The sequence below is a fragment of the Triticum aestivum genome, chromosome 4B (genome assembly GCF_018294505.1).
Source record: "Triticum aestivum cultivar Chinese Spring chromosome 4B, IWGSC CS RefSeq v2.1, whole genome shotgun sequence".
Taxonomy (NCBI): Eukaryota; Viridiplantae; Streptophyta; class Magnoliopsida; order Poales; family Poaceae; genus Triticum; species Triticum aestivum.
In genome coordinates, this window is record NC_057804.1 from 620144274 (window position 1) to 620171747 (window position 27474).

Genomic DNA, 27474 nt, shown 5'->3' on the forward strand with positions numbered 1-27474 from the left:
TTTCAGAGCAGGAAGAGGAAAGATTATTGAAAACTCTGAAGAAGCACCGTGCTGCTATTGGATATACTCTGGATGACCTCAAGGGCATTAGTCCCATGTTATGTCAACACAAAATTAGTTTGGAGGAAGGTGCCAAACCAGTTAGAGATCCTCAACGACGATTGAATCCCAAGATGAAAGAAGTGGTAAGAAAGGAGATACTAAAGCTCCTCGAGGCAGGTATAATTTATCCAGTTGCTGATAGTGAATGGGTGAGGGAGTCATGAATTAGGGGGTATCCGCACAGCCAGACTATATACATCGTCCGGACTATTGAAGCGTGAAGATACAAGACTCAAGACTTTGTCCCATGTCCGGATGGGATTCTCCTTTGCGTCGAAGACAAGCTTGGCGATCCGGATATTATCTTTCCTTCCTTGTAACCGACTCCATGTAAACCCTAGCTCTTTCCAGTGTCTATATAAACCGGAGAGGATGGTCCTTAGAAGCCCGATCACAATTACAATCATACCATCATAGGCTAGCTCCTAGGGTTTAGCCTCTATGATCTCGTGGTAGACCTACTCTTGTACTACTCATATCTTCAATATTAATCAAGCAGGAAGTAGGGTTTTACCTCCATTGAGAGGGCCTGAACCTGGGTAAACATTGTGTCCCTTGCTTCCTGTTACCATCAGCCTAAGACGCATAGATCGGGACCCCCTACCCGAGATCCGCCGATTTTGACACCGACATTGGTGCTTTCATTGAGAGTTCCTCTGTGTCGTCGCTGCAAGGCTCAATGGCTCGTCTCGTTGTCAAGGACGACATCACCACTAGGGGAGTGCTGGCTGTAGGCCAAACTCTCCGACTTGGTGGCTTCATTATGGCCGCCCCATCGGCTGTCGCGCCAACGATGGCCTCTCGGGTCATCACGCATAACCTTCGTATCAATTCGGAGCTTGCCGAACAGATGGATCCGATAGAGCTCTCCTCTCTTAATGAGCTCTTGGATCGCATCGCCGCTTTGGGAGTCGCTACGGACTATGACCAGATTGGGCTTAGACCCAACCAAAGGGACATTAGATCCTCGTTGGTCACCCATGAAATAGCAGTAGTAGAGGAACCACACACGGGTCGTCCCCCAACTTTGAGGACGAATTATGTCTGGATCACCGAACTCAGTAAGCCGAACACCTACTCAAAGGAAGACATGAACCGGGTCCCGAACTTAGAATCGGGCATCGGGCCGAAGAGATTGGTTGATATTCCGGATCCCGAACTGTCGGGCTCGGAACCTTCCGTGCCCCCGGGTGTTAGATCGGATCAAAATCCGGATTCAGCCAGCGACGCTCGCTCGGACTTAAACCGTCTCTCCCTCATCAGGCAAGAGCCCCTGGAGACGGTACACCGTTATTGGGCCAGATTCCTCCTTGCGCTTAACAAGGTCGAGGACTGCCACAAGGAGGACGTAGTCTCACTTTTCTGCAAAAACTGCACGAACAAAGGACTCCTTAATGCCATAAGTCATCGTGACGTAGTACACTTTGCATACTTAGCAACCATAGTACAGAAGTACTGTGCGATGGAAAGCGCCTGGAAGACCCAAACAGAATTTTGGGATAGTACGGCCCTCACCAGAACCTTTGTCCGAACTAAACGGCTGAACTCTCGTAAGTCGACCAATTCAATTCCCAAGAAACCAAAATCCGCCCCAGGGCGTGGAACCGTATTGGAAGAATGGCTCAATGGGCCATGTAAGCTCCATAGTACGCCGGACACAACACCAACCCACAGCCTTAGGGCATGTTGGATACTCCGGCAGGTAGCAAAAAGTGGCGAGGATCTCCTTGAAAGCCATAAAGCAGAACAACATCCCGCCAAGGAACACAATACGGTACTGACAGTCTTTGAGACTTTCGCCTCAAACAATAGGCGCAAGCGAGCTCATCAAAGCTCCGCAGAAATCTTCCATGTGGCAAAAATAAATCCATAGAACGACACTGCTATAACTTTCAATGCCAGTGACGAACCCCAATTCCAGTCCGTCCGGGTACCAGCCGCTCTGGTCCGTAACCCAATAGTGGACGGCTTTCGGCTCACTAAAGTACTCATGGACGGCGGAAGCGGATTAAACTTAATCTATGAAGAAACACTTAAGAAGATGGAAATCGACAAAAGCTGCATTGAACAAAGCGGCACAACCTTCAGGGGAATTATCCCTAGTCGGGAAGCACGATGTGCGGGGAAAATCACACTTGATGTGGTATTCGGCACCCTAGAGAATTACAGGTCCAAAGAAATCACATTCCAAGTGGCTCCTTTCAGCAGCGGATACCACGCCCTTCTAGGGCGGGACGCATTTGCAAGCTTTCAAGCTATACCCCATTATGGGTACATGAAGCTTAAAATGCCCAGACCCAATGGAATCATCACTCTAGCTAGTGATCCGGACATCGCACTTCGCGCCGAAAACAAAACCGCAGCACTAGCCTTGGAAGCCTTGTCCGAAGCCCTAGCAGCAGAAGAATTAACAACACTGCGCGCCACCGTGGACAGGGACGACGTGATACTCGACAAGCGACCCAAGTCCACCTCATTTAAACCCGCAGATGAGATAGTCAAATTCCAAGTCCACCCAACGGACCCCATGAAGATAGCTTCCATCGGGACACAGTTGAGCCCTGCTATGGACGCCGCACTGCGAGACTTCCTACGCGAGAATTGGGACATTTTTGCCTGGCACCCATCGGACATGCCGGGCATCCCACGCGAATTGGCCGAACACAGCCTTAACATACTAAAGGGATACAAACCTGTTAAACAGACCCTAAGGCGATTTTCAAAGCCCAAACGGCAAGCCATGGGGGAGGAACTAGCCAAGCTACTTGAGGCCGGATTCATCAGAGATCAAACATCCGGATTGGCTGGCGAACTTGGTAATGGTACCAAAGAAGGACAAATCCTGGCGCCTGTGCGTCGACTTCAAAGACCTCAACAAGGCTTGCCCCAAGGATCCCTTTCCCCTCCCTTGCATCGATCAAATCATCGACACCACAGCAGGACATGACTCACTGTGTTTCCTCGACGCATACTCTGGATACTATCAAATAAACATGGCAGAGTCCGACCAAGCTGCAACAGCTTTCATAATGGCATATGGCCCTTTCTGCTTCAACACTATGCCTTTCGGGCTTAAGAATGCCGACGCAACCTACCAACGCAAGATTCAAACATGCCTGGAAAAGCAAATCGGCAAAACAATGGAGGCATACATGGACGACGTAGTCATAAAAACAAGACATGTCGAAACCCTAATAGATAACTTGAGACTTACGTTCGACAAACTCCGAACATACGACATCAAGCTGAATCCAGAGAAATGCGTTTTTGGCATCCCCTCTGGAAAACTGCTGGGCTTCATCGTTTCCAATAGAGGAATTGAAGCTAATCCGACAAAAATCCGAGCTTTGTCGTAGTTGGCTCTACCAACAGACCTCAAACACATCCAGAAACTAGCTGGATGCGTGGCTGCTTTGAGTCACTTTATCTCCAGGTTAGGAGAAAAGGCATTGCCTCTTTACCGCCTTCTTCGGTGCACCAAACACTTTGTGTGGACAGATGCAGCCGCGGCCGAATTCGATGAAATAAAGACCTTATTGGCCAATAATCCAGTCCTAACAGCGCCAAATATCGGCGAATCTATGCTGATGTACATAGCTACAACACATCAAGTTGTAAGCGCAGTACTCGTCGTCGAACGAGAGGTTGACGGATACAAATTCCCGCTACAGAAGCCGGTTTATTACGTATACATGGTCCTCACCCCATGCAAATCCTGATACCCACACTATCAAAAAATAGCATACGCGGTCTTCATGGCATCCCGAAAGCTATGACACTACTTTCAAGAGTGTTCGATTACGGTGGCCTCCAGAGTACCACTAAACGATATAATAAATAACCGCGATGCCACGGGTCGGATTGCTAAATGGGCCATCGAGCTCCTTCTGTTCGACATAATATACAAGCCTCGGCGGGCTATCAAGTCGCAAGTATTAGCTGACTTCGTCGCCGAATGGACGGAAGCCGAACTCCCTAAAGAGTACGGCGCGCACTCTAACTGGATCATGCACTTCGACGGCTCTAAAATGCTGGCCGGATTGGGAGCAGGTGTAGTCCTGACGTCTCCCAGCGGAGACACGGTCCAATACGTCCTCCAAATATTATACACAGACTCCAACAATGCAGCCGAATATGAGGCTCTGTTGCACGGTCTTCGGATGGCAATCTCTATGGGCATTCAATTCCTAGAGGTACGCGGGGATTCAAACCTTGCTATATCACAAATAAACGGGGACTTTGATGCCAAGGATCCAAAAATGGTGGCCTACCATAATGTCGTCCTTAAAATGTCAGCTCGGTTCGAGGGGCTTGAATTCCACCATGTGGCTCGAGAAAACAATCAAGCGGCAGATGTCCTTGCCCGCATCAGCGCTAAACGCGACCCTGTCCCACCTAGCATATTCCTGGAAAGGCTGTTCAAGCCATCCGTGGTATGGGAAGGGGAGTCCGGCAATACCAGCACGGATCTGAATACATCCCCGGATTCCAAACTACCAGCCATAATCGGAGGCTCTACCCCCGAAATAACATCGTCAGCCCATGAAATAATGGATGTCATCACCCCGTGGACTGAGCCTTTCTTGGCCTACCTAAATAGGCAGGAGCTCCCCGAAGATCAAAATGAAGCACGCTGCATCATCCGGCGTTCTAAAGCTTACAAAGTCCAGGAAGGGGAACTCTATAAGAAAAGTGCGGCCGGAGTGCTCCAAAGGTGCATCTCCGAAGAGGAAGGGCGGCAGCTCTTGGCTGAAATCCATGCCGGACTGGGCGGGCACCACGCTGCGGCTCGAGCACTAGTCAGCAAGGCCTTCCGTACAGGTTTCTATTGGCCGACGGCCCGAGCAGACGCTCAGGACCTTGTCCAACACTGCGTCGGTTGCCAGCTCTTTGCCAATCAGAGTCATATGCCCCCTACCGCTCTCCAAACAATCCCCATAACTTGGCCCTTCACGGTCTGGGGGCTGGATATGGTTGGCCCCCTTAAAGGGGGAAGCCACAAGAAAAAATACTTATTGGTCATGGTAGACAAGTTCACCAAATGGATAGAAGCCAAACCAGTGAAAACGGCCGAATCCGGACCAGTAATAGACTTTATATCCGGGGTCGTACACTGATATGGTGTCCCCCACAGCATCATCATCGATAATGGCTCAAATTTCACAGCTGATGAAGTGAAAGCTTGGTGCAGCAAAATGGTCATTAAGCTCGACTATGCTTCCGTCTACCATCCTCAAACAAATGGCCAGGTCGAACAGGCAAACGGTCTCACCATGAGCGGCATCAAACCCAGACTAGTGCGATCCTTGACAGAGTGGGACACTCATTGGGTCGAGGAGCTCGACTCCGTGCTCTGGGGGCTGCGGACCATGCCGAATCGCACCACCGGATATACACCATTTTTTATGGTGTATGGCGCGGAAGTAGTACTACCCTGCAACATAATACATGATTTGCCACGCGTACGCATGTGCGAAGAGAAGGAAGCCGAGTTAGATCGGTAGGATAACTTGGACGCCCTGGAGGAGGAGCGCGACGCCGCGAAGGCCTGTTCCGCATTCTATCAGCAACAGGCTCGATGATACCAAAGCAGAGAAGTGCGGGCCAAAACTTCTAATATTGGCGAACTCGTTCTATGCTTACCGAAGAAGAAGAAGGACAAGCTCAAACCCAAGTGGGAAGGTCCCTTCGTCATCGACAAATTTCTCACCGGAGGACCGTACCACTTACGCAATGCGGCCGATAACAGACTCGAGCCGAACCCATGGAACGCGGCCAGACTCCGGAGATTCTACGCCTAGCGCCGAACTCGATGTTCGTCTCCTTACCCCCTCCTTTTTAATTATGCTCCCTCCCTCTTCCTTTCTCGATCTTTTACTCTTCACACAAAGTATTTAATACAGTACGGACTTCCGGATTATTCCGGCCGCACTATGTGTGTAAGCAATACCTGGGGGCTTCCTGTACGGAAGCTAAACATAACTTACTCTAAAAGGCTTTTTGCCCATCACACATGTGTTTTCCATGTGTGCCTTTTCTTCACCATTATATGCATCGATATGACTTAAGATGTGGCCAAGCTGGGTTGCCTGTCTCCTGTGTTTATGCCCTACGTCCGTTAATTTGGCTAGGGCATAAGGGGAGCACCTCTGTGATTGTTACTGCCGGTTGAGCCGGATGTGTACCTCAGACTGGGTGAAGCCGAAAGCTAGTTTCCTTAAGAGAATATTCGGTCGGTGAACAAAAGATGTCTTCATTTATCATAACATAAATCCCCAGAAGTTTTGTATCCTCCGCCTTGGTTCGCAGTTCGGACATGTGCCTTGTCGCATGCCTACCCAGGGAAAGGAACCCCTAACGTAACTATTCTCCTGGAAGATGTTTCTTACTATCCATGTAATATAACATAACTAGTTGGGTACTTGTCTGTTCAAGCACTTATGACCCCTACGCCTGGTCTCCACGCATACTCCGGTTTTGTATAACCGAGCGGGTATTTGGACACACCCCAGATTGTAGGATCCGGGGGCTGAAGCGAAAAGGTCCACCATGACAAATGATTTTAATCTGGCTAGGGGCTACTTATGTCCATTGAATTACACAGTCACTTGGACTGACTATATTCCTCCTCTATACCATGCAACAGGTTATCTAGCTTACAATCCTGTTGAGAATACTTTGCGGCTAACGCCACCTGGTCATATACCAGACTCACGGGAATTTCTTGCCCATTTGGCCCTGCCGGGCCGACTTCGGCCATATGGTTCGGGTCCAGCTTGGTGTAGCGCGTCTTCACCATAGCCCATGCTTCCCTTGCACCCTGCTGACAGGCTGACATCTTCCACAGCCGGAAGCGCTGCCGTGCTCCTTGAAGCATGTCCACAAGCTCCCCCTTGCCATTCGGCAGGAAGCTTGATGGCCACAAGGCCTGCGCAACGCCCTGCATCACCTGCCGAGCTCACTCGTGCAGCTGTGAGAGGTCTTGCAGTAAATCGCCTGCAGATGCGGGCATCTCCTCCTCAGGGCGACCCATCAGCATTCCTACAAGCAAAACACTTTCAATATGATTCCTCGCCGAACTATGCTACAGTTTGTCTAGGCACTTACCATAAATGTCGTGGCGAAGCCTTTTGTTCTCCTTCACGGAGTCCGCCAGCTGCGCGCGGACGTCTTTCAATTCCACGTCCAACCGAACATTGGCATCTTGGAGAATATTCTTATCCTGCTTAACTTGCGTAAGAATGCGCTCGCTGACCTTTAGTTGCCTCTGGAGATGCAACTCGTCATCCCTCCCGCCCTCCGAATTTACTCCGGGGTTATCTACAGAATTTTCTGTTAAATTTGTCATACCAGCCAGTTGCTAACTGGTACATTTTTGTACAATAGAGATAAATGTTACCATATGAGGCCTTCTGGGTTTCCTCTAGCTTGGCAACTGTGGCCCTCAGTTGGGTCTTGCACTCCTCTATCTCCCGAGACAATTGCTCATTCTTATCTACAAGAACCTGCGCATAAATTGATACTTAAAACTGTTGTTCCAACCGTTTCAAGTCTCAGGGGCTACTGCTATACATGCTTATCAAACTTTCTTACTCGTATATCTTTGGTATACTGGTCCGTCGCCCGGGCAAGCCCACCTTGAGCAGCCCGGATGTAGGCGTCTCCCGAACTGAAAGCATTAAATGCCTCTTCGGAAAAGATGTTGCTGCAAAGTACGGCCCGTCGACGCCGGTGATTCATGGCGCTCTCTACTTCGGAATTCGTGGCAGAGAGCATATCTGCGTCCTCTGTCGAAGGACTATGCGGCATCGGCCCTACGTCCGCCTCCTCTCTCGAAGTCGGTTCTGGAGCCCGACTGGTGGAGGCGTGGTTGGCAGGATCCCTGGATATAGTCCAGATACTCCTCTTCCTGCCAGGGTGTAAAGGGCGCTTTTATACTTCAAATAACAATGATTACATGACAGGTTGTTTCCTTACCTCTGTAGAGGCGTGTCGGCCCTAACCGCCTTCCTCTTGAGCCTGCCCAATCCGGACGCCTGTGGCTGACGGGTCCCTAGGGGCTCGGCCCTGTGCTCCGAACATCGCCTCTGCGAAAACATGACACTTCAGGGCTAAGGCGTGGCATCAGGAAAGAGTCCTCTTCGGAGTATCGAGTCTTCGGCTTGTCTTACACACGATGAAGGTAGTAGTCCGGGATAATCGGCAGTAATAGCCACTGAGGCGCCGTCACGGCTCGCCCGATAAAATATCCCGTCGACAAGCTCCACGGCCGCATCCGGGTCTTCTTCAAGTCCTGGATCCAGGGCCCTTTCGGGGTCCTCTGGTTGCGGGGAAGGGCTGGAGATTCCTTCTATGGCCCTCCTCAGGTCCTGCTCGGAAATATCAAGGCAGGTAACCTTAATAAAGAACGCTACGATAAGTGAAGCGAGAAAATAAATGATGACCTACCCAGTTCGGGGGATTGTACATGGAGAATCCGTCCCGCGGTTTGATATGGAGGAAGTCTTCCTCTTCTCCTTTGTATAGGTCGGACAGTATCCTTGCCAGAGCGGTGGCGGAGTTCGGACCCTTACGGCCACAACGGGTGGCATCGTCTGTCCCATTGAAATGCCACATGGGATTGCCCCGATATTGAAGCGGCTGCACTCCCCGCAGTATGCATATTTCCATGACCTCGACTATCGTCAGCCCAGATTTGGCCATTAACTTTATCCTGCTCATCAGGAAATGTACTTCCCTAGTATCCTCTTCTTGGGGGCCTCGGGGGCGCCAGCTTAGACGTGCCCTTAGCGGGGCATTACTGAACTTGGGGAGTCCTGTCCGGACTGGATCCGGAAGGGGGACGTCGTCAATATAAAACCACTCTAAGGCCCAGTTCTCTGGTGCCTTCTTGGGAGTGCCGGATAGGTATCCGGTCTCAGTGATACGCCATACGTCGGCCCCGCCCACTTGACATAAGGACTCTCCCTGGTTACGAGGGACAAGGCAGAGCAGCTTCTTCCACAAACCAAAATGAGCCTCGCAGCCTAGAAATAGCTCACAAAGAGCGACGTACCCTGCTATATGTAGTACGGAGGCTGGGGTAAGGTTGTGCAACTGGAGGCCGTAGAACTCCAGGAGCCCATGAAGGAATGGATGAATAGGGAACCCGATGCCCCTTAACAGATGCGGAATGAGGCATATTCGCTCCTCTGGAGACGGATTAGGGGATTTCTCCGCTTGTTCTCTGCCGTTATAGGTGGCTATTCCGGCTCGGACGGGGACCGCGAACGCCGGTGGGAGAAGCCCTTGGGTTTGTAACTTTATCAAACGGCTATGAGAAACTGAATACTCTCCCCAGTCCCCTGGCTTGGGGCAAGGGGAGCGAGCAGAAGAGCTGCGACGATCGGCCATGTTGGAATGGTTTTTCTGGGGCGCTCTGGTGGATGCTTGCTCAAGGGGGAGTGGGGTTTGGATCTGGGAATCCCCGTCTCTTCAAATAGACGGTTGGCCCGAAGGATTGGGGGTGGCAAATGCAAAGATGCCTCGACTCCTCGCATTCGCTCGACACGTGGAAATGGTCATTATTGAGGCAGTGAAGCCAAGGAGTACAACATTGATGAGATGCCGGACACTGTTCGTCGTGATAGGTACATTGGAGTATTCGGAGATGGAACCCGCCTTGCAATGTCGAAGACAAGACTGCGCGCCGGACTCAACGTCATTGAAGCCTGGTTCAGGGGCTACTGAGGGAGTCCTGGATTAGGGGTATCCGGACAGCCGGACTATATATATCGTCCGGACTATTGAAGCATGAAGATACAAGACTCAAGACTTCGGCCCGTGTCCGGATGGGATTCTCCTTTGCGTGGAAGACATTCTTGGCAATCCGGATATTATGTTTCCTTCCTTGTAACCGACTCCATGTAAACCCTAGCTCTCTCTGGTGTCTATATAAACCGGAGAGGATGGTTCTTAGAAGCCCGATCACAATTACAATCATACCATCATAGGCTATCTCCTAGGGTTTAGCCTCTACGATCTCGTGGTAGATCTACTCTTGTACTACTCATATCTTCAATATTAATCAAGCAGGAAGTAGGGTTTTACCTCCATCGAGAGGGCCCGAACCAGGGTAAACATTGTGTCCCTTGCTTCCTCTTAACATCAGCCTAAGACGCACAGATCGGGACCCCCTACCCGAGATCCGCCGGTTTTGACACCGACAATGGGTAAGCCCTGTCCATTGTGTCCCTAAAAAGGGAGGTATTACTGTTGTTCCTAATGATAAAGGTGAATTGATTCCGCAAAGAATTGTTACAGGTTATAGGATGGTAATTTATTTCTGTAAATTAAATAAAGCTACTAAGAAAGATCATTACCCTTTACCTTTTATTGATCAAATGCTAGAAAGACTATCCAAACATACACATTTCTGCTTTCTAGATGGTTATTCTAGTTTCTCCCAAATACCTGTGTCAGCAGAAGATCAATCAAAAACTACTTTTACTTGCCCTTTCGGTACTTTTGCTTATAGACGTACGCCTTTTGGTTTATGTAATGCACCCGCTACCTTTCAAAGATGTATGATAGCTATATTCTCTGACTTTTGTGAAAAGATTTGTGAGGTATTCATGGATGACTTCTCCGTTTATGGATACTCTTTTGATGATTGCTTGAGCAACCTTGATCGAGTTTTGCAGAGATGCGAAGACACTAGTCTCATCTTGAATTGGGAAAAGTGCCACTTTATGGTTAATGAAGGCATTTTCTTGGGGCACAACATCTCTGAGAGAGGTATTGAAGTTGATAAAGCTAAAGTTGATGCTATTGAAAAGATGCCATGTCCCAAGGACATAAAAGGTATAAGAAGTTTCCTTGGTCATGCCGGTTTTTATAGGAGGTTCATTAAGGACTTTTCTAAAATCTCTAGGCCTCTGACTAATTTATTGCAAAAAGATATTCCTTTTGTCTTTGATGATGATTGTGTAGAAGCATTTGAAATACTTAAGAAAGCTTTGATCACTGCACCTATTGTTCAGCCACCTAATTGGAATTTACCTTTTGAAATTATGTGTGATGCTAGTGATTAGGTTGTAGGTGTTGTTCTAGGGCAAAGAGTTGATAAGAAATTGAATGTTATCCAGTATGCTAGTAAGACTCTTGATGCTGCCCAGAGAAATTATGCTACTACTGAAAAAGAATTCTTAGCATTTGTGTTTGCATGTGATAAGTTTAGACCTTATATTGTTGATTCCAAAGTTACTATTCACACCGATCATGGTGCTATTAAATATCTTATGGAAAAGAAAGATGATAAGCCTAGACTAATTAGATGGGTTCTCTTGCTCCAAGAATTTGATTTGCATATTATTGATAGAAAGGGAGCTGAGAACCCCGTTGCAGACAACTTGTCTAGGTTAGAGAATGTTCTTGATGACCCACTGCCTATTGATGATAGCTTTCCTAATGAACAATTAGCGGTCATTAATGCTTCTCGTACTGCTCCTTGGTATGCTGATTATGCTAATTACATTGTTGCTAAATTTATACCACCTAGTTTCACATACCAACAAAAGAAAAAGTTCTTTTATGATTTAAGACATTACTTCTGGGATGACCCACACCTTTATAAAGGAGTAGATGGTGTTATTAGACGTTGTGTACCTGAGCATGAACAGGAACATATCCTATGCAAGTGTCACCCTGATCATATGGAGGACACCACGCTGGAGACAGAACTGCACATAAGGTATTGCAATCCGGTTTTTATTGGCCTACTCTCTTCAAAGATGCTCGTAAGTTGTTTTGTCTTGTGATGAATGTCAAAGAATTGGTAATATTAGTAGACGTCAAGAAATGCCTATGAATTATTCTCTTGTTATTGAACCGTTTGATGTTTGGGGCTTTGATTATATGGGACCTTTTCCTGCCTCTAATGGTTACACACATATTTTAGTTGCTATTGATTACATTACTAAGTGGGTAGAAGCTATTCCAACTAGTAGTGCTGATCATAACACTTCTATTAAAATGCTTAAAGAAGTTATTTTTCTGAGGTTTGGAGTCCCTAGATATCTTATGACTGATGGTGGTTCACATTTTATTCATGGTGCTTTCCGTAAGATGCTTGCTAAGTACGATGTTAATCATAGAATCGCATCTCCTTATCACCCACAGTCTAGTGGTCAAGTAGAGTTGAGCAATAGAGAACTCAAATTAATTTTGCAAAAGACTGTGAATAGATCTAGAAAGAATTGGTCCAAGAAACTTGATGATGCATTATGGGCCTATAGAACTGCATACAAAAATCCTATGGGTATGTCTCCGTATAAGATGGTTTATGGAAAAGCTTGTCATTTACCTCTAGAACTTGAACATAAAGCATATCGGGATATCAAAGAGCTCAACTATGACTTCAAACTTGCCGGTGAGAAGAGGTTGTTTGATATTAGCTCACTTGATGAATGGAGAACCCAAGCCTATGAGAATGCTAAGCTATTCAAAGAAAAAGTCAAACGCTGGCATGACAAAAGGATACAAAAGCGTGAGTTTAATGTAGGTGATTATGTGTTATTATTCAACTCTCGTTTAAGATTTTTGCAGGAAAACTTCTCTCTAAATGGGAAGGTCCTTACGTTATCGAGGAGGTCTATCCTTTTGGTGCCATAAAAATCAACAACTTCGAAGGCACAAGTCCGAGGGTGGTGAACGGTCAAAGAATTAAACATTATATTTCAGGTAATCCTATCAATGTTGAGACTAATATTATTGAAACCGTAACCCCGGAGGAATACATAAGGGACACTTTCCAGAATGTTCCAGACTCCGAAAAGGAATAGGTATGTGGTACGGTAAGTAAACCAATTCCAAAACAATTCTAAAGGCAATTTTTATCAGTTTTGGAATATTTAAGAATTTTAGGAAGAAAGAAGTAGTCCGGGAAGGACACGAGGCCTCCACGAGAGTGGAGGGAGCGCCCACCCCTACTGGGCGCGCCCCCTGTCTCGTGGACACCTCGTGTGCCTCCCGGACTCCGTTTTCTTGCACGTTATGTATTTTGGTCGGTAAAAATTCATTATATAATCTCCCGAAAGTTTTGACCACCGTATCATGCAAATATTCTCTATTTTCGTTTCGAGCTATTTTCTGTTACAGACCTAGAGCACCATGGCATCACCCTCCTTCAACAATGAAGACAAGGATGCTTGGCTATTGAAGATAGAGCTGAAAAGAGAAGAACCGGAAGAGATCAACAAGGATGAAGGGATCAAGAAGGCCATGGAGGTTCAAGCCCCGGCAGTGAAAGAAGAAGACATCCCTCAACCCTTACCTAACCTATTTACTCCAACTGAGATTGAAGCTTTCAAGATGATTGAGTTAGCTCGCATACAGAATAAGTATCTCACACAGGAGAATATTTTGTTGAAGGATCATATCGCCGGACTCAAGGGCATTATCCGCAAGTTGGAGGAGCTTTTACGCTCGATGTGCGATTATCCACCATCATCATCACCACCTCCATCACCTCCGAGGACATAATCACATGGGTATGGGCACTCCCCTTGGCAACTGCCAAGCTTGGGGGCGGTGCCCAGGTATCGTATCACCATCACACTCCTATCTTTATCGTTTTATTTAGTTCGACCTTTTTAGTAGTATCTTGATCTAGTAGATTGAAGTTTTGATATCAAGTAGTTTTAAGTTTTGCTTTGTGATATCTTTATGTAATCGAGTCCATAAGCTATCTATAATAAAGATTAGTGTTGAGTCAAGGGCTTTGCTATCTTGCTATGATCTTGAGGAAAATAGAAAGAATAAAAATAATAAAAAATAATAAAAGAGTTCATATTGATCTTATGGATAGTAATGACTTCACACATAGAAAGTATGAGGCATAGAAGTTGTTGAGAGTTGATAAACGTAGTTTTGGTCATCGTTGCAATTAATAGGAAGTAATAAGGAAAGAGAGGTTTCACATAAAAATATACTATCTTGGACATCTTTTATGATTGTGAGCACTCATTAAGTATGACATGCTAAAAGACTCGACGTTGGACAAGGAATACAACGTAATGGTTTATGTTTCCTCACATCTCAGTTAAAGTATATTGTCACTGACCTTCCAAACATGTTGAGCTTGCATTTCCCCCTCATGCTAGCCAAATTCCTAGCACCAAGTAGAGATACTACTTGTGCTTCCAAATATCCTTAAACCCAGTTTTGTCATGAGAGTCCACCATATCTACCTATGGATTGAGTAAGATCCTTCAAGTAAGTTGTCATCGGTGCAAGCAATAAAAATTTCTCTCTAAATATGCATGACTTATTAGTGCGGAGAAAATAAGCTTTATATGATCTTGTTATGGAAGCAATAAAAGCGACGGACTGCATAATAAAGGTCCATACACAAGTGGCAATATAAACTGACGTCCTTTCGTACTAAGATTTTGTGTATCCAACCCTAAAAGCGCATGACAACCTATGCTTCCCTCTGCGAAGGGCCTATATTTTACTTTATGTTTTTACTTTATGCTTGAGTCAAGGTGATCTTCACCTTTCCCTTTTTCATTTTATCCTTTGGCAAGCCCCTCGTGTTTGAAAGATCATGATATATATATCCAATTGGATGTTCGTTAGCATGGACTATTATTGTTGACATCACCTAAAGGTGAATATGTTGGGAGGCAACACAATAAGCCCCTATCTTTCTCAGTGTCCGGTTGAAACTCTATAACCACAAGTATTGCGTGAGTGTTAGCAATTGTAGAAGACTATATGATAGTTGAGTATGTGGACTTGCTGAAAAGCTCTATTCTTGACTCTTTGTGATGTTACGATAAATTGCAATTGCTTCAATGACTGAGATTATAGTTTGTTAGCCTTCAATGAAGTTTCTGAACCATACTTGACATTGTGAATTGATTGTTACTTGAGCGTAAGAATTCATATGACAAAATCTATATATGTTGTTGTTATAAGAATGATCATGATGCCCTCATGTCCGTATTTTATTTTTATCGACACCTCTATCTCTAAACATGTGGACATATTTTTTTGATTTTCGGCTTCCGCTTGAGGACAAGCGAAGTCTAAGCTTGGGGAGTTGATACGTCCATTTTGCATCATGCTTTTATATCAATATTTATTGCATTATGGGATATTATTACACATTATATATCAATACTTATGGCTATTCTCTCTTATTTTATAAGGTTTACCATGAAGAGGGGGAATGCCGGCAGCTGGAATTCTGGCTGGAAAAGGGGCAAACATTGGAAGCCTATTCTACACTGCTCAAAAGACCCGAAACTCCACGAAACTTATTTTTGGAATTTATAAGAATTATTGAGCGAAAGAAACACCTCAGGGGGCCCACACCCTGGCCAGGAGGGTGGGGGACGCGCCCACCCCTACTGGGCGCGCCCCCTGTCTCCTGGGGCCCCTGGTGGCCCTCCGGTGTCCATCTTCTGCTATATGAAGGCTTTTACCCTGGAAAAAATCATGGGCAAGCTTACGGGACGAAACTCCGCCGCCACGAGGCGGAACCTTGGCGGAACCAATCTAGAGCTCCGGCAGAGCTGTTCTGCCGGGGAAACTTCCCTCCAGGAGGGGGAAATCATCACCATCGTCATCACCAACGATCCTCCCATCGGGAGAGGGTCAATCTCCATCAACATCTTCACCAGCACCATCTCCTCTCAAACCCTAGTTCATCTCTTGTATCCAATCTTGTATCCAATCTTGTATCCAAAACCACAAATTGGTACATGTGGGTTGCTAGTAGTGTTGATTACTCCTTGTAGTTGATGCTTATTGGTTTACTTGGTGGAAGATCATATGTTCAGATCCTTAATGCATATTATTACACCTCTGATTATGAACATGAATATGCTTTCTGAGTAGTTACGTTTGTTCCTGAGGAAATGGGTGAAGTCTTGCTATTAGTAGTCATGTGAATTTGGTATTCGTTCGATATTTTGATGAGATGTATGTTGTCTTTCCTCTAGTGGTGTTATGTGAACGTCGACTACATGACACTTCACCATTATTTGGGCCTAGAGGAAGGCATTGGGAAGTAATAAGTAGATGATGGGTTGCTAGAGTGACAGAAGCTTAAACCCTAGTTTATGCGCTGCTTCGTAAGGGGCTGATTTGGATCCATATTTTTAATGATGTGGTTAGGTTTACCTTAATACTTCTTTTGTAGTTGCGGATGCTTGCAATAGGGGTTAATCATAAGTGGGATGCTTGTCCAAGTAAGGGCAGTACCCAAGCACCGGTCCACCCACATATCAAATTATCAAAGTACCGAACGCGAATCATATGAGCGTGATGAAACTAGCTTGACGATAATTCCCATGTGTCCTCGGGAGTGTTTTTCTCATTATAAGAAATTATCCAGGCTTGTCCTTTGCTACAAAAAGGATTGGGCCACCTTGCTGCACCTTATTTACTTTTATTGCTTATTACTCGTTACAATTTATCTTATCACAAAACTATCTATTACCTACAATTTCAGTGCTTGTAGAGAAAACCTTACAAAAACCGCTTATCATTTCCTTCTGCTCCTCGTTGGGTTCGACACTCTTACTTATCGAAAGGACTACGATAGATCCCCTACACTTATGGGTCATCATAAGTGTTGGTGAAGTTGCGAACGAAGACTTCAGTGAAGTCCACCCAGCTATTGACGCTATAGGGCTTGAGGTTGTTCAGCCAAGTGCGCGTTGTGCCCTGGAGCATGAGGGGGACGTACTTCACGGCAACACGCTTGTTGTCGTTTGCTATGTTGACCGCGGTGGTGTAGTCGACCAACCAGTCTTCCGGCTTCACGGAGTCGTTGTACTTGGGCGTATCTCTTGGGAGCGAGAACCCCTTGGGGAAGGGCTCGTCCTGGATGCGGGGGCCAAAACAAGGCTGATCAATCGCATCTTCTTCTTCTAGTGCCAGGGATCATGCCAGGCGGTCGATCCAATGGCGGGCATCGTTTTCTCTGACTCCTTCGCGGTGGCCCACCAGGCCACTGAGCGTCGGGTGCTCAACAGGCGGCGGGGAGGCATACCTCTCCCTGCACGGTGGAGGGGGAGGCGGACAGTCGTCCCTCCGTTCCACAGCTCGTGGGCGGCCATCTTGGTTGCGCTCAATGGAGAAGCCTGTCCGACTGCGGCTAGCCGCCGGCTCACTGTCTCATCGGCCGCGGGCGTCGCCTGCAGTCGGTGTCCGGGTGGTCGCACCATGCTCTCTGTGGAGGGAGGATTCTCGGTACGTGCACCGGCTTCTTGCTGCACGGCAGCCGCGTCGATGAGCTGCTGGACGTGCTTCGTCACGCAGCGACGCTCGTCACCGTCCAGGCCTTCTAGCTCGTCTGCTACCGCCTAGGCAGCACGCAGGTTCTCGATGGGAGTGGCGTAGATCGGGCGGTCGGGCCCCAACATGCTGGCGATGGTCGCGCCGCATTGCTTGAAGACACCCACTTGGCTAGGCCCGCCAGCAGTCGGCGTGCCACAGACGGCACGATCGACCTCGCGCTGGTAGGCCTCTATGAGACGTCTCATGGTGGCTAGCTTCTTGCCGCTCTTCATGAGCGCAAGGCGGTGGGCTTCTAGCGTCTCGGCGTCGGCGTCACCTACGATGGGTGTGGACAGGTCTCGCATCGTCGCCTGCAACGGGTCCGGGGCGTCCGCGCCGGACGCTCCGTCATGGCTGATGACGAGCACCTCAGTGACGGTGCTGCCGCCGCTGTCGTCATGAGGGAGCGGGTCATCGATGACCACCACGTTGGTGGGGAAGGCGTCGAGGGATGCCGTGTCGGAGTCGACAAGCATCGGGTCGGTGGAGCCGATCGACTCCAAGTCGGAGGTGGGCTCGCTGGCGATGTGAAGGTTGCCAAGGAGGTCGATGAGGCAGCTCTCGGAGCTGGCTGCATCCACGCCTTGCGCGGGCTCGTCGAAGAGGCAGATCTCACCGATGAGATCAGCGAGGCAGCTCGCCGCGCACGGCTTCCACGCCATGCAGCGTGTCGGCACAAACGCCAATGTGCGTGTCGGGCTGCCTGCGCTCGCCAGGAAGGAACAGGGTTCCTGTCCAAAGCAGGTCTTCGCATGACGGTGCACCTAGCCCCACGGTGGGCACCAAATGTTGGGTGGTTGGTGCGACATATGCCAAAGGATGGCTAATCATTGGGGGAGCTAGTAAGACATCGCCGGTGCCTGGAAACGGGATAAGGCGTAAACATGCACGCTTGACGCATCTTACCCAGGTTCGGGGCTCTCCTAGGAGATAACACCCCTAGTCCTGCTCTGCGGGGTCTCCGCATGATCACTCAATCAACAAGGGCCACAAGCTTGCTCCTTGAGCTATTCGGCTAGAGGAGGAAGAAGGGCAAGGCTAGCTCGACCCCTCTCTCTACGTGGATGTGTGGTGGTCTAAGAGGCTAAACCCTTTGCATGGGTGCCCTGGAGGGTTTATATAGGCCTACCCCCCAGGGGTATAATGGTAATCTAGCTGGGCTAGGCCCAAGCCATCAGTGTCTGCGGCCGCCGGCTTCTCCGCCGGCCGCTGGGGCCCACCACCTGGTGGGTCCCGCCAGCTGCCAGGCTCTCGGCTGACAGGTTGGGCCCACCGCTTGTGGGCCCTGTCGGCTGCTCATTACTATAGCCTTGCCCCTGATGACGATGGCTTGGTCGGGGAGAGCGTGGCTATAGTGCTGCCGCCTTGTGGGCGTTCATTGTTGCCACACCCCATCTTATCTGGTTAATGGCGCACAAACTTGTAGGGAAGGGGAGGGCCGGCTCCGGCAGCCGGCCCTCCCCCTGCGTCGACTGGTCTGGGCATGCCGCCTTCTGGTATCTCATTGATAAGTAGGGCCCGCTGCCTACGGACCGTACCGACAGCTCGTCGTGGGAGTATGGCAGCTCTGCCTAGGATGATGTCATGGTCAGCGTGGCAACAGTGCCGCGCCGGGCTAGGGATGGCCGCCCGGTATGTTGCACTGTGGCCGCGCCCATTTCGGGATTCAGGGGTGGCAGGCTGCACTGTAGCCATGCCCCGTCTCATCACCATTATGTGGGTGCAAACTTTGAGGGCGCAAGGGTGGGCCGCCTGCTAGGAGTCGACCACTCTGGTGGCCGCCTACTAGGAGTCGGCCCACACTGGGGCCGCTCTTTGGGCCTTGCCGCCTTCCTGCAGCCGGCCGCTTGGACCAGCCGGCCACAAGAAGGCGGCCCTTTGTCTTGAGTGCTTGAGGGGCGCAACCGGCCGCGATGTGTTGAAACGCCATGGGGAGCAGATAAGGCTACCCGTGGTCATTTACTCCGACAATGCCCGGGCTTCTAGTTGGTTTTACAGAGGGGTGGAGGCAACCATCTATGAAGGTTTCTTTCCTCGTGCTAGACCCGCCTGTGTTGCCAACCACTTCTAGGAGTGAAGTCATCGCTGATGTTGTGGCTCCAATACTACCGATTATACCTGAGATGCAAAAGCTATATAGGGAGCCCATTTGCCTTTATCGATGGTGCTTCCAAGTGAGATGGGCTCGCTAGGGGCCTCTGCGGTGCCCACGTCACCCTCACCACCACCGTTGGAGCCCAGACGGTTACTCACCTTTGTGGACCATGGTGGTTTAGATGTAGTTCTCACTCACTCGTCTATGACCATTTGGCAGGCGGTGTTTGTGTGTGACAAGATTATCGAGGTAGGTGAGTTGGCACAAAATTCTGAGGATCTATTCACGAAAGAGCTTTGTGACTTGTTCATCCGGCTTTAAAGGTGGCAGGTCTTGTAGGAGTATTTGTCAAGTCGATTGCTTGCCTACTGACGAGAAAGGGGGCAAAATCAAGAAGGTTGAGGTCTTTCAGGAGCCAGAAGTGTGGCGTCATTGTGTAGGCGTTTGTGGTTGTTTAATGGATAGTCCTCAGCTTCTTTGCTTAATGGATAGTCCTCGGTTTCTTGGATCATCCCTATGGTTTGGCTTGTCATTGTGAATTTAATAATGTCCGTTCTCTTCAACCGAGGTACCCTTGTTGGGGTTTACTTTAAGATGTACTCCCTCCGTTTATAAATATAAGCCCGGCTGCATACGAATGTATATAGATAAATTTTAAACGTAGATTCACTCATTTTGCTTTGTATGTAATACGTATTGGAATCTTTGTAGGCTTATATATTTAAAAACGGAAGGAGTACAAGTGTGGAGGCTTGTGGTCGATAGTTGCGGGTTGAGAATGTTTCCTTTCAGTCATGGGGCTTTATACTTTATGAGTAGTCCGCGTGTAATCTACTCCCTCCATCACATAATATAAGACGCTTTTTGAGACTATACTAGTGTCAAAAAACGTCTTATATTATGGGACTATACTAGTGTCAAAAAACGTGTCAAGAAACGTCTTACATTATGAGATGGAGGGAGTACTTGTGAGAGTTCTCATCCAGCTTTCCATTAATTAACCGGGCAACTATCTTTTGCTTAATCAGAGACGAATATTTTGCCTCTATTGAAGGAAAACAAATTGGCTTGACTCGGCCTGTTTACCTGGGGATCTGATTTAAGTACGCCAACATATCGCAAAATAGAAATTTAAATGCAGGGACAACCAGGCCACGCATAACTACTTTCTTTTGATGCTCATCCAGAAAAGTGTAGCCGGCTCACATAGTTGTGGTCACACGCACTGATCTGAGGTATCTACAGCTTGCCGCTGGAGATCTCTACAAATTATATCTGTACCATCCCTTCCAGTTTTTACAGAAAACATCTTCACATTATTGCATCAGTTTAAGGGCACATGATAAATACATCTGGGGAGCTTCCGGAGACCCTTGGCAGGCCCAACTGCATAGTCTCACAAGAGGGTTGCTGGGCAGGGGGAAGCACCACTCGTGCGTCGTCGCACGTGCTCCAAGATGTAGAGATGTCCCAAAATTCATTGCTTCTTGTGTTGCCACTCACATCCAAGTTTCTTTTTTTACTTCACGACACTTCCTGTGAAGAATACACGGGTATGTTGCTGTAAAAGAAATGCATAACTGAAGTGTACACTTGTTACAGATAATATCGGTAAAACTCACCGTTGGATCTACCATCAGGAAAACTGCTGGCAACATGCTCGAAATAATCTCTCCTTGCATCTGCATTGAAAAAAGAACAGAATAAGGAATAAAAATGTATGCACGAGGAACGAGCGCCGATGGTTCTACCGGCTGGCACCACGGACAGGGATTGAATCTTTACACTGCTACATCATTTGGCTGGCTAGTTACTCCTGGCCACCCATTCATTGAACTCATTTGAAAATACAAGCAACAACTATGCACACACTTACCATGCTTCATAGTTAACGAAGGATCTTCTTTCTCTGTATAGCCAACTACCTTCGCAGGATTTCCTACCGCCATACTTTTAAACACAAAACAAAGTGTCAAAACAATGATCAACATAAAGCAGATAATAATCACGGTGCAAGACTACTTATGAAAGACATAGGGAAAGGAAAACTTAACAAACAATAACAATGGAGGCAAATGTTAAGAAACTAAATGTTCACAAAACAGACTGAGCCATCATTAGTATATCTAGACGTGTACTGGGTCGCAGGCTTTAAGCTTCAGCCTATGCATTAAAAAAATAATGCATATATTCCTTCCTACTTTAAAACCACTAGTGAACTTCTTTAACTCAGAGAATATTATAGACCCTTGTCAGGCCCACCAGGCTACAAGTGAATATATTCAAGTTGGAAAGGGAATAAAATCGACTATTTACTAATGATAAGCATAATTAGACCTCGTTATCCTACTTGAAGGGAAACCGGATGACCATGAAAAAACAGTATCCTAAAGGGCGCTCCTTTAAAAACTACAAATACTTATAATGCCGCATTTGTTGGAAATATTCAAGGTGTAGCATTCAGTAGCTCAATTAGTAAAGCAAATGCAGTATTCTACACTAAGCAACAGTATTCAGATCATGTATTCTTCTTGTTTGCTGTCTTTCTAAAGAAATTGCATTGCAAGAACGAAAATATATATCATATCTACTGATGCTCATTACTAACAAAATTTGGCATTGCAGCATCATTATTTAAGAATTTAATTAAGTAACTTCTTTCTAACCTGTGAGGCGGTACATGCTTTAAAACAAGGGAACCAGCGGCAATCATGGCACCTTCGCCAACAGTTATGTTGCCAAGGATAGTAGCACCAGCTCCAAGAAGAGCACCCTGACCGATCTTGGGGTGTCTATCTCCGTGTTCCTTTCCAGTACCTCCAAGCGTAACACCCTGTAGCAAAGGCCTACCTGGTAAGCTGGTGAACAATTAGGAACCTTCTATAATTAAATTTTGACCAAACAGGAAACATCACGGGAACACACATAGGAACGCCATACTTAGGGTATATATTTAGTTCAAACCAAGGGAGGACTACATTCGTCATAATAGATTTTACAAAACTGAAAATAAGCATGAATGGTAAGAAAGCGTGAAACAAGCACCCCTTATGTTTTGCTACCTTCTCTTATATTATCTCATACAGCAAAAATTGAAATATTTCGTCAAGTCTAGCGTTTGGTTCCGCTTGGGTATCAATTCTCCTGAATATGTGTTTGTTTGGTCTGGGGCGCGAACGAATACGGAACAGAGGGGGTTCCGTATGTGGTCGGGATCGGACGTTTTTGGGGATGTGAAGTGTTGTATACGATAGCATCGTAACAAAAACAGAATGGCTGAACAAAACGGCTGCTACTGTTTCCTGAAGCATTGCAATCGAAGTGGGATTTTTCAGCCCAACGAAACACATCGTAAGATATTCACCTGATGTGAATTGAATGATTCATAGTTGTACAAAAACAAAATATTCAACAAAAGAATTGAAAATGATGTGCGTGTAGATATTTCGTTACCTGAATCATATTATCCATTTATTTAGTATAATAAAAGCAAATGAAAGAAATATTCAATTATTTGCACAAGGACAATTTAAAACTATAGCAAACAAGATATGTGACAGAGCTAACAGCCAGGCAAGAAGAAAAAGAAGTTAAATTGTGGATGGAATTCAAAATTATATTGAAAAGTAATGATTCATGTTAAAATCAGAAATAGCAAGAACAGGGTGATGCATGTCACCTGCATTAATGAAACCCAGTTGCCAACAACAGCAGTTTCACCAATGACTAGACCTGTTCCATGATCCAACAATATTCCTTCTCCAATTTTGGCAGCTGCAGATTTAGCATTAAAGAATGTTAAGAGAACAGACTAAAATGCCATATCATACCACGATATAACAAAGACACCACTTAAGATGACAGTTTTACTTTTCAAAACTCAAAAGCAAAACCTGTATTAATTTTCAGGGGAGACAGGCCCCAGCCCCCAAATATCATCCGAGCATGAGGATATATTTAAGGATTTGATGCTTATAAATTCATAAATTGATAAATAATTGCAGACTCATACATAAGCAAGCTTTAGAAAATGATTAAAACATGAGCAATGCTTCTATGCTCCCAAAAAATGAACACAATTACAAAGACAAACCTTGGTTCAGGTTAAGATATTTACTAGGATAACATAACATACATACATATTCCCAAGCAACAGACACCATATGCACTAGTAAAGGCAACAAAACGCATTTCCGCGAAGGTAATAGAAGAAGGTAAACATGAAGTAGCTATTTTTTGAGTGGAAAAGCCAAACATCATATAGCTAAAGAGCAACCCCATTATTAAACACATCAGCAGGAAACATAAGACAATTTCGTACAGATATATGATACACCAATGATATACCTGGGTGTATATCCACTGCAAAAACCTGAAAAGAGAAGGATAGCACATGTTACTCCAACATAAATGTATGCTAAAAAACTGCTTCTTAAGAAATCAAGGTTCACCTCACTGATACGGCTTTGCAGCGCCAACGCCAGAACCTTACGCCCTTGATTCCATAATACATGAGCTATCCTGTAGGACTGCAAGGAATGGTAACCCTGTAGCAGTTTGCAAGCAACATGAGTCTTGTTACCTTTTCCAGATATGAACGATATGATAGCATGAATTTGTAGTCACCTTTAGGTATAATAGGGCCCAGCTATATTGTGCACAGGAAGGATCTCTTCCTTTGAAGGCCTAAATTTAGACAAGGAGACCATTAATGCAACGATAGTGTGATACGGAACAAATTAACATGCACACACAGAACACGACACCTCAATAGGACAATGATGCACTCACCTGAGCATCAAGGCGAATGGAACGGCGTATATCTACGTCATTCATCATGACATCATTGAAAATGTCGATTAGCTGAGTCGCAAGCAAGGTTGGATCTTCAAGCCTGTTTGCAAGGACAAAGCTCAACGCCCGCTCCAGACAGTCGTGAGATAATACGCTCGCATATAAGAAGCTACTTAAAATAGGCTCCTTCTCTGCCTGCGAAATGCGGATACTGCCGTCAGTCATCACGTAAAACTAACAGTAAACATGATGCAAAGTTTTGCAATAAGACAAGAAGAGTATAAGAGTCAATGACACTCGAAAGCATAGCTTCGCGACAATAAAGCTCGGATGTCGGACGTGAGTCAAAACGTTTTCGGTTCCTGCATCTTATTGGCATTGGCACTTCACACACCTTTACAAGACAGTCAGATTTCAGCATCATCAGATGTGAGTTGCCTGAAATGTTTTCCTTTTCCAGAGTTGACCTCTGAAGCAGTGACAACATAGAAACGCACTGAGGCTTCTAGCTCACACCGCAATCCGCATAGTTTGAATTGATTGCACTTTTGCCTCCATAAATTACTTTAGGTGAACTGAACTATCAACTACTACTACTATTACACAATATCTAGTTCAGAAGAACAATAAGTCCAAGCACTTTTACCACATCAACTAACTATATTTAAACAATAAAATTATCAAGACCATATGTGTAATACACCACTATCGAACTGAACTTCAATCAGTCACTCAGACACAGAGCAGACATATATACGTGCAAGCAAATTCGAACGCTAGAGAAAGGTAGCTCAAGAGAGAAAGAGAATCCAGTTGCAGTTGTTCATTAAATTGGAACTCTAGAAATAGCTAATGACGCAGAAGAGGAGATAAAATTTAAGTCCAGTTGCAGTATTTTGATCATTAAATTCGAAGGCTAGAAAAAAAAGCTAGAAGTGACTTGAAAGAAGAGAATCCAGCTGCTGGATTCTTTGCCGTCTGAAACCAAAATTCAGTCAACTGAACCTCAGCAAACACGAGAAAGGTCACGAGATCAGGAAACCACCGCCCAAAAAACGCAGCTTTTCCTCCTCACTCCAGCCCCAAATTCACCACAAAGGTGCAACCGGAGCAAAAATACAGCGATCGAATAAAAAAAACGGCGAAACGTATATAAGCGAATCTGCGATGGAGCGGCGGGATGCCATGGACGGCGCTCACCTCGGACCTGGCCTCGGCCTTGACGGCCTCCCATATGGGGTCCCCGGCGGCGGAGGGGTCGAGGAGCACGGCCCGCGCCCGCGAGCTCCCCATGACGTAGATGGGGAACATGGCCTCGGAGCGCGGGGCCCGGCCGCCGCCCCGCCGCTCCCCCGCCGCCTCGCCGCCGCCGCCGGCGTGGTCCTCCGACACCTTCTCGACCACGAGGCACTCGCACGACGACATGGATACGGACGGACGCGAGCGCCGGGGCTCCCGGCGGGAGACGTATCTAGGTTTTGGCCGCCGGCGCCGCGGCGGTCCGGCGCCGGAGCGGGGCGGGGAGGCGCGGGGGTGTGGGGCGAGCGGCAAAAGGAAGGAAGGAAAGGAGCGGTTGGGAGCAGAGGGGAGCGGCGAGGCGGGACCGGCAGCAAGGGACGGTGGTGGTGAGGGGCCGGGCGTGGGTGGCTGGGCGGTGTGGTGTGGCGCGGCGCGGCGGGGCGAGCGTTTGGAGGCTTGCGCTTTTGGTCGGGGTCCGTCCTCTCCTGGGAATTTTGCGGCGCGTGGGGGAGGAGAGGATGGGATCACGATCACGGGGCCCGCCCGCCCGGACCCGTGCCGGAACGGCGGCCACGACTGCTGTGTGGGACCGTGGATGCGCAACGCGCCGCACAACCAACGGTGGCCTTGTGCAACGCCCGCGGCGCCTCTCTCCTGCTCGGGCCTGCCCGTTGCATTGCAGCTCGGAGGCGTTTCATTCTATTTTCAAATCTTCAAACTTTCGATCTATTCATGAGTACAAATAACACCGGGAGTAAAAATTACATCCAGGTCGGCGACTACGAGTACAGCAAGGCGCGCCGTCGTCATCACCCCACCCTCATCAGAGCCGGGCAAACATTGTTGTAGTAGGCATCACGAGACCAGCACAACAGAACAACAACCGCCGATGATGAAGAGGATCGTAGATCGGAAGGATCCAACCTGCAGACACACTTATGTAGGTGAATGACGACCGGATCCAAGCGAGTCCACTGAAGATAAACTCCGACCGGATCTCACGAGACCCGCCGGAGACACACCTTCGCACGTCCTCCAACGACGCTAGTAGCACCGCCGGGAAAGGTAATAGGCGAGGAGAACCTTATTACATCTTAAGAAAATGAATCATACGAGACGAGGCGGATCAGCGCAAGTGCCGACGAGAGGTAGGCCTAGCTAAGAGCCTTGGTCACAGGAGGCGGGAGCGAAGGGGTCTTCACTCCGCCCCTTGTAAGTTGGTTTTCCCTCTTCAGCCTTCTTGGTTTGGAATAATCTAAACTAAATCGATACTTTTCTTCTTATCTTGATGAAAACCAAGCAATGCATTAACTCAATCAAATCTTACCAAAATAATATACTGCACCAACTCAATCAAATCTTACCAAAACAATATCTTGCGTCAACTCAATAAGATCAAATCAAATCTTACAAAAACTCAATTAAATCGAAACTTTCCTTGGAGCGAACTAGGCAACCCAATATAATGAGGACAAGAATATATAGTGAATGCAAGATCAAGAGACCAAATTAAACCACAAGTAGTGGCTAGGGTCAGAGATAACCGACGACACGAAGACAAGGATGTATCCCGATGTTCACTTCCTTGGAGGGGAGCTAGTCACCGTTAGAGAGGTGGATGTTACCACGAAGGTACACCAATGACACGAAGGCTCACCCTATTCTCCCTTTGATACAACACCACGAAGGCGTTTCTGAACCACTATTGGTAGACCTTGAGGCGGCCTCCAAACCTTCACAAACTTTCCAGGGGCAAATCACAAGTTGATTCCTCATCAGAGCACTCCTACTACCTAGGAGTCTCCAACCTCCAAGAGTAACAAGATCAAGGGAAAATGCTCAAGACTTGCTCAAATCATGAACTCCTTTGGTCACAAGAGGAGAGGGAGTGGATCTATCACTTGATTGAAAAA

At 47.2% G+C, this 27474-nt stretch overlaps 1 protein-coding gene across 1 annotated transcript; it reads right to left on the bottom strand.

The window, feature by feature from the left end:
• Positions 1 to 20683: 20683 nt before the first annotated feature.
• On the bottom strand, positions 20684 to 26137 carry LOC123093638 (probable serine acetyltransferase 2). Its single transcript, XM_044515644.1, has 10 exons — positions 25523 to 26137; positions 24320 to 24517; positions 24155 to 24214; positions 23980 to 24075; positions 23876 to 23900; positions 23208 to 23302; positions 22195 to 22361; positions 21405 to 21478; positions 21151 to 21210; positions 20684 to 21064 (listed from the first exon to the last, which is right to left on the bottom strand). The coding sequence occupies exons 1-10, from the start codon at positions 25745 to 25747 to the stop codon at positions 21048 to 21050; spliced, it is 1017 nt and encodes a 338-aa protein (XP_044371579.1). The 5' UTR covers positions 25748 to 26137; the 3' UTR covers positions 20684 to 21047.
• Between the last annotated feature and the right edge of the window lie 1337 nt (positions 26138 to 27474).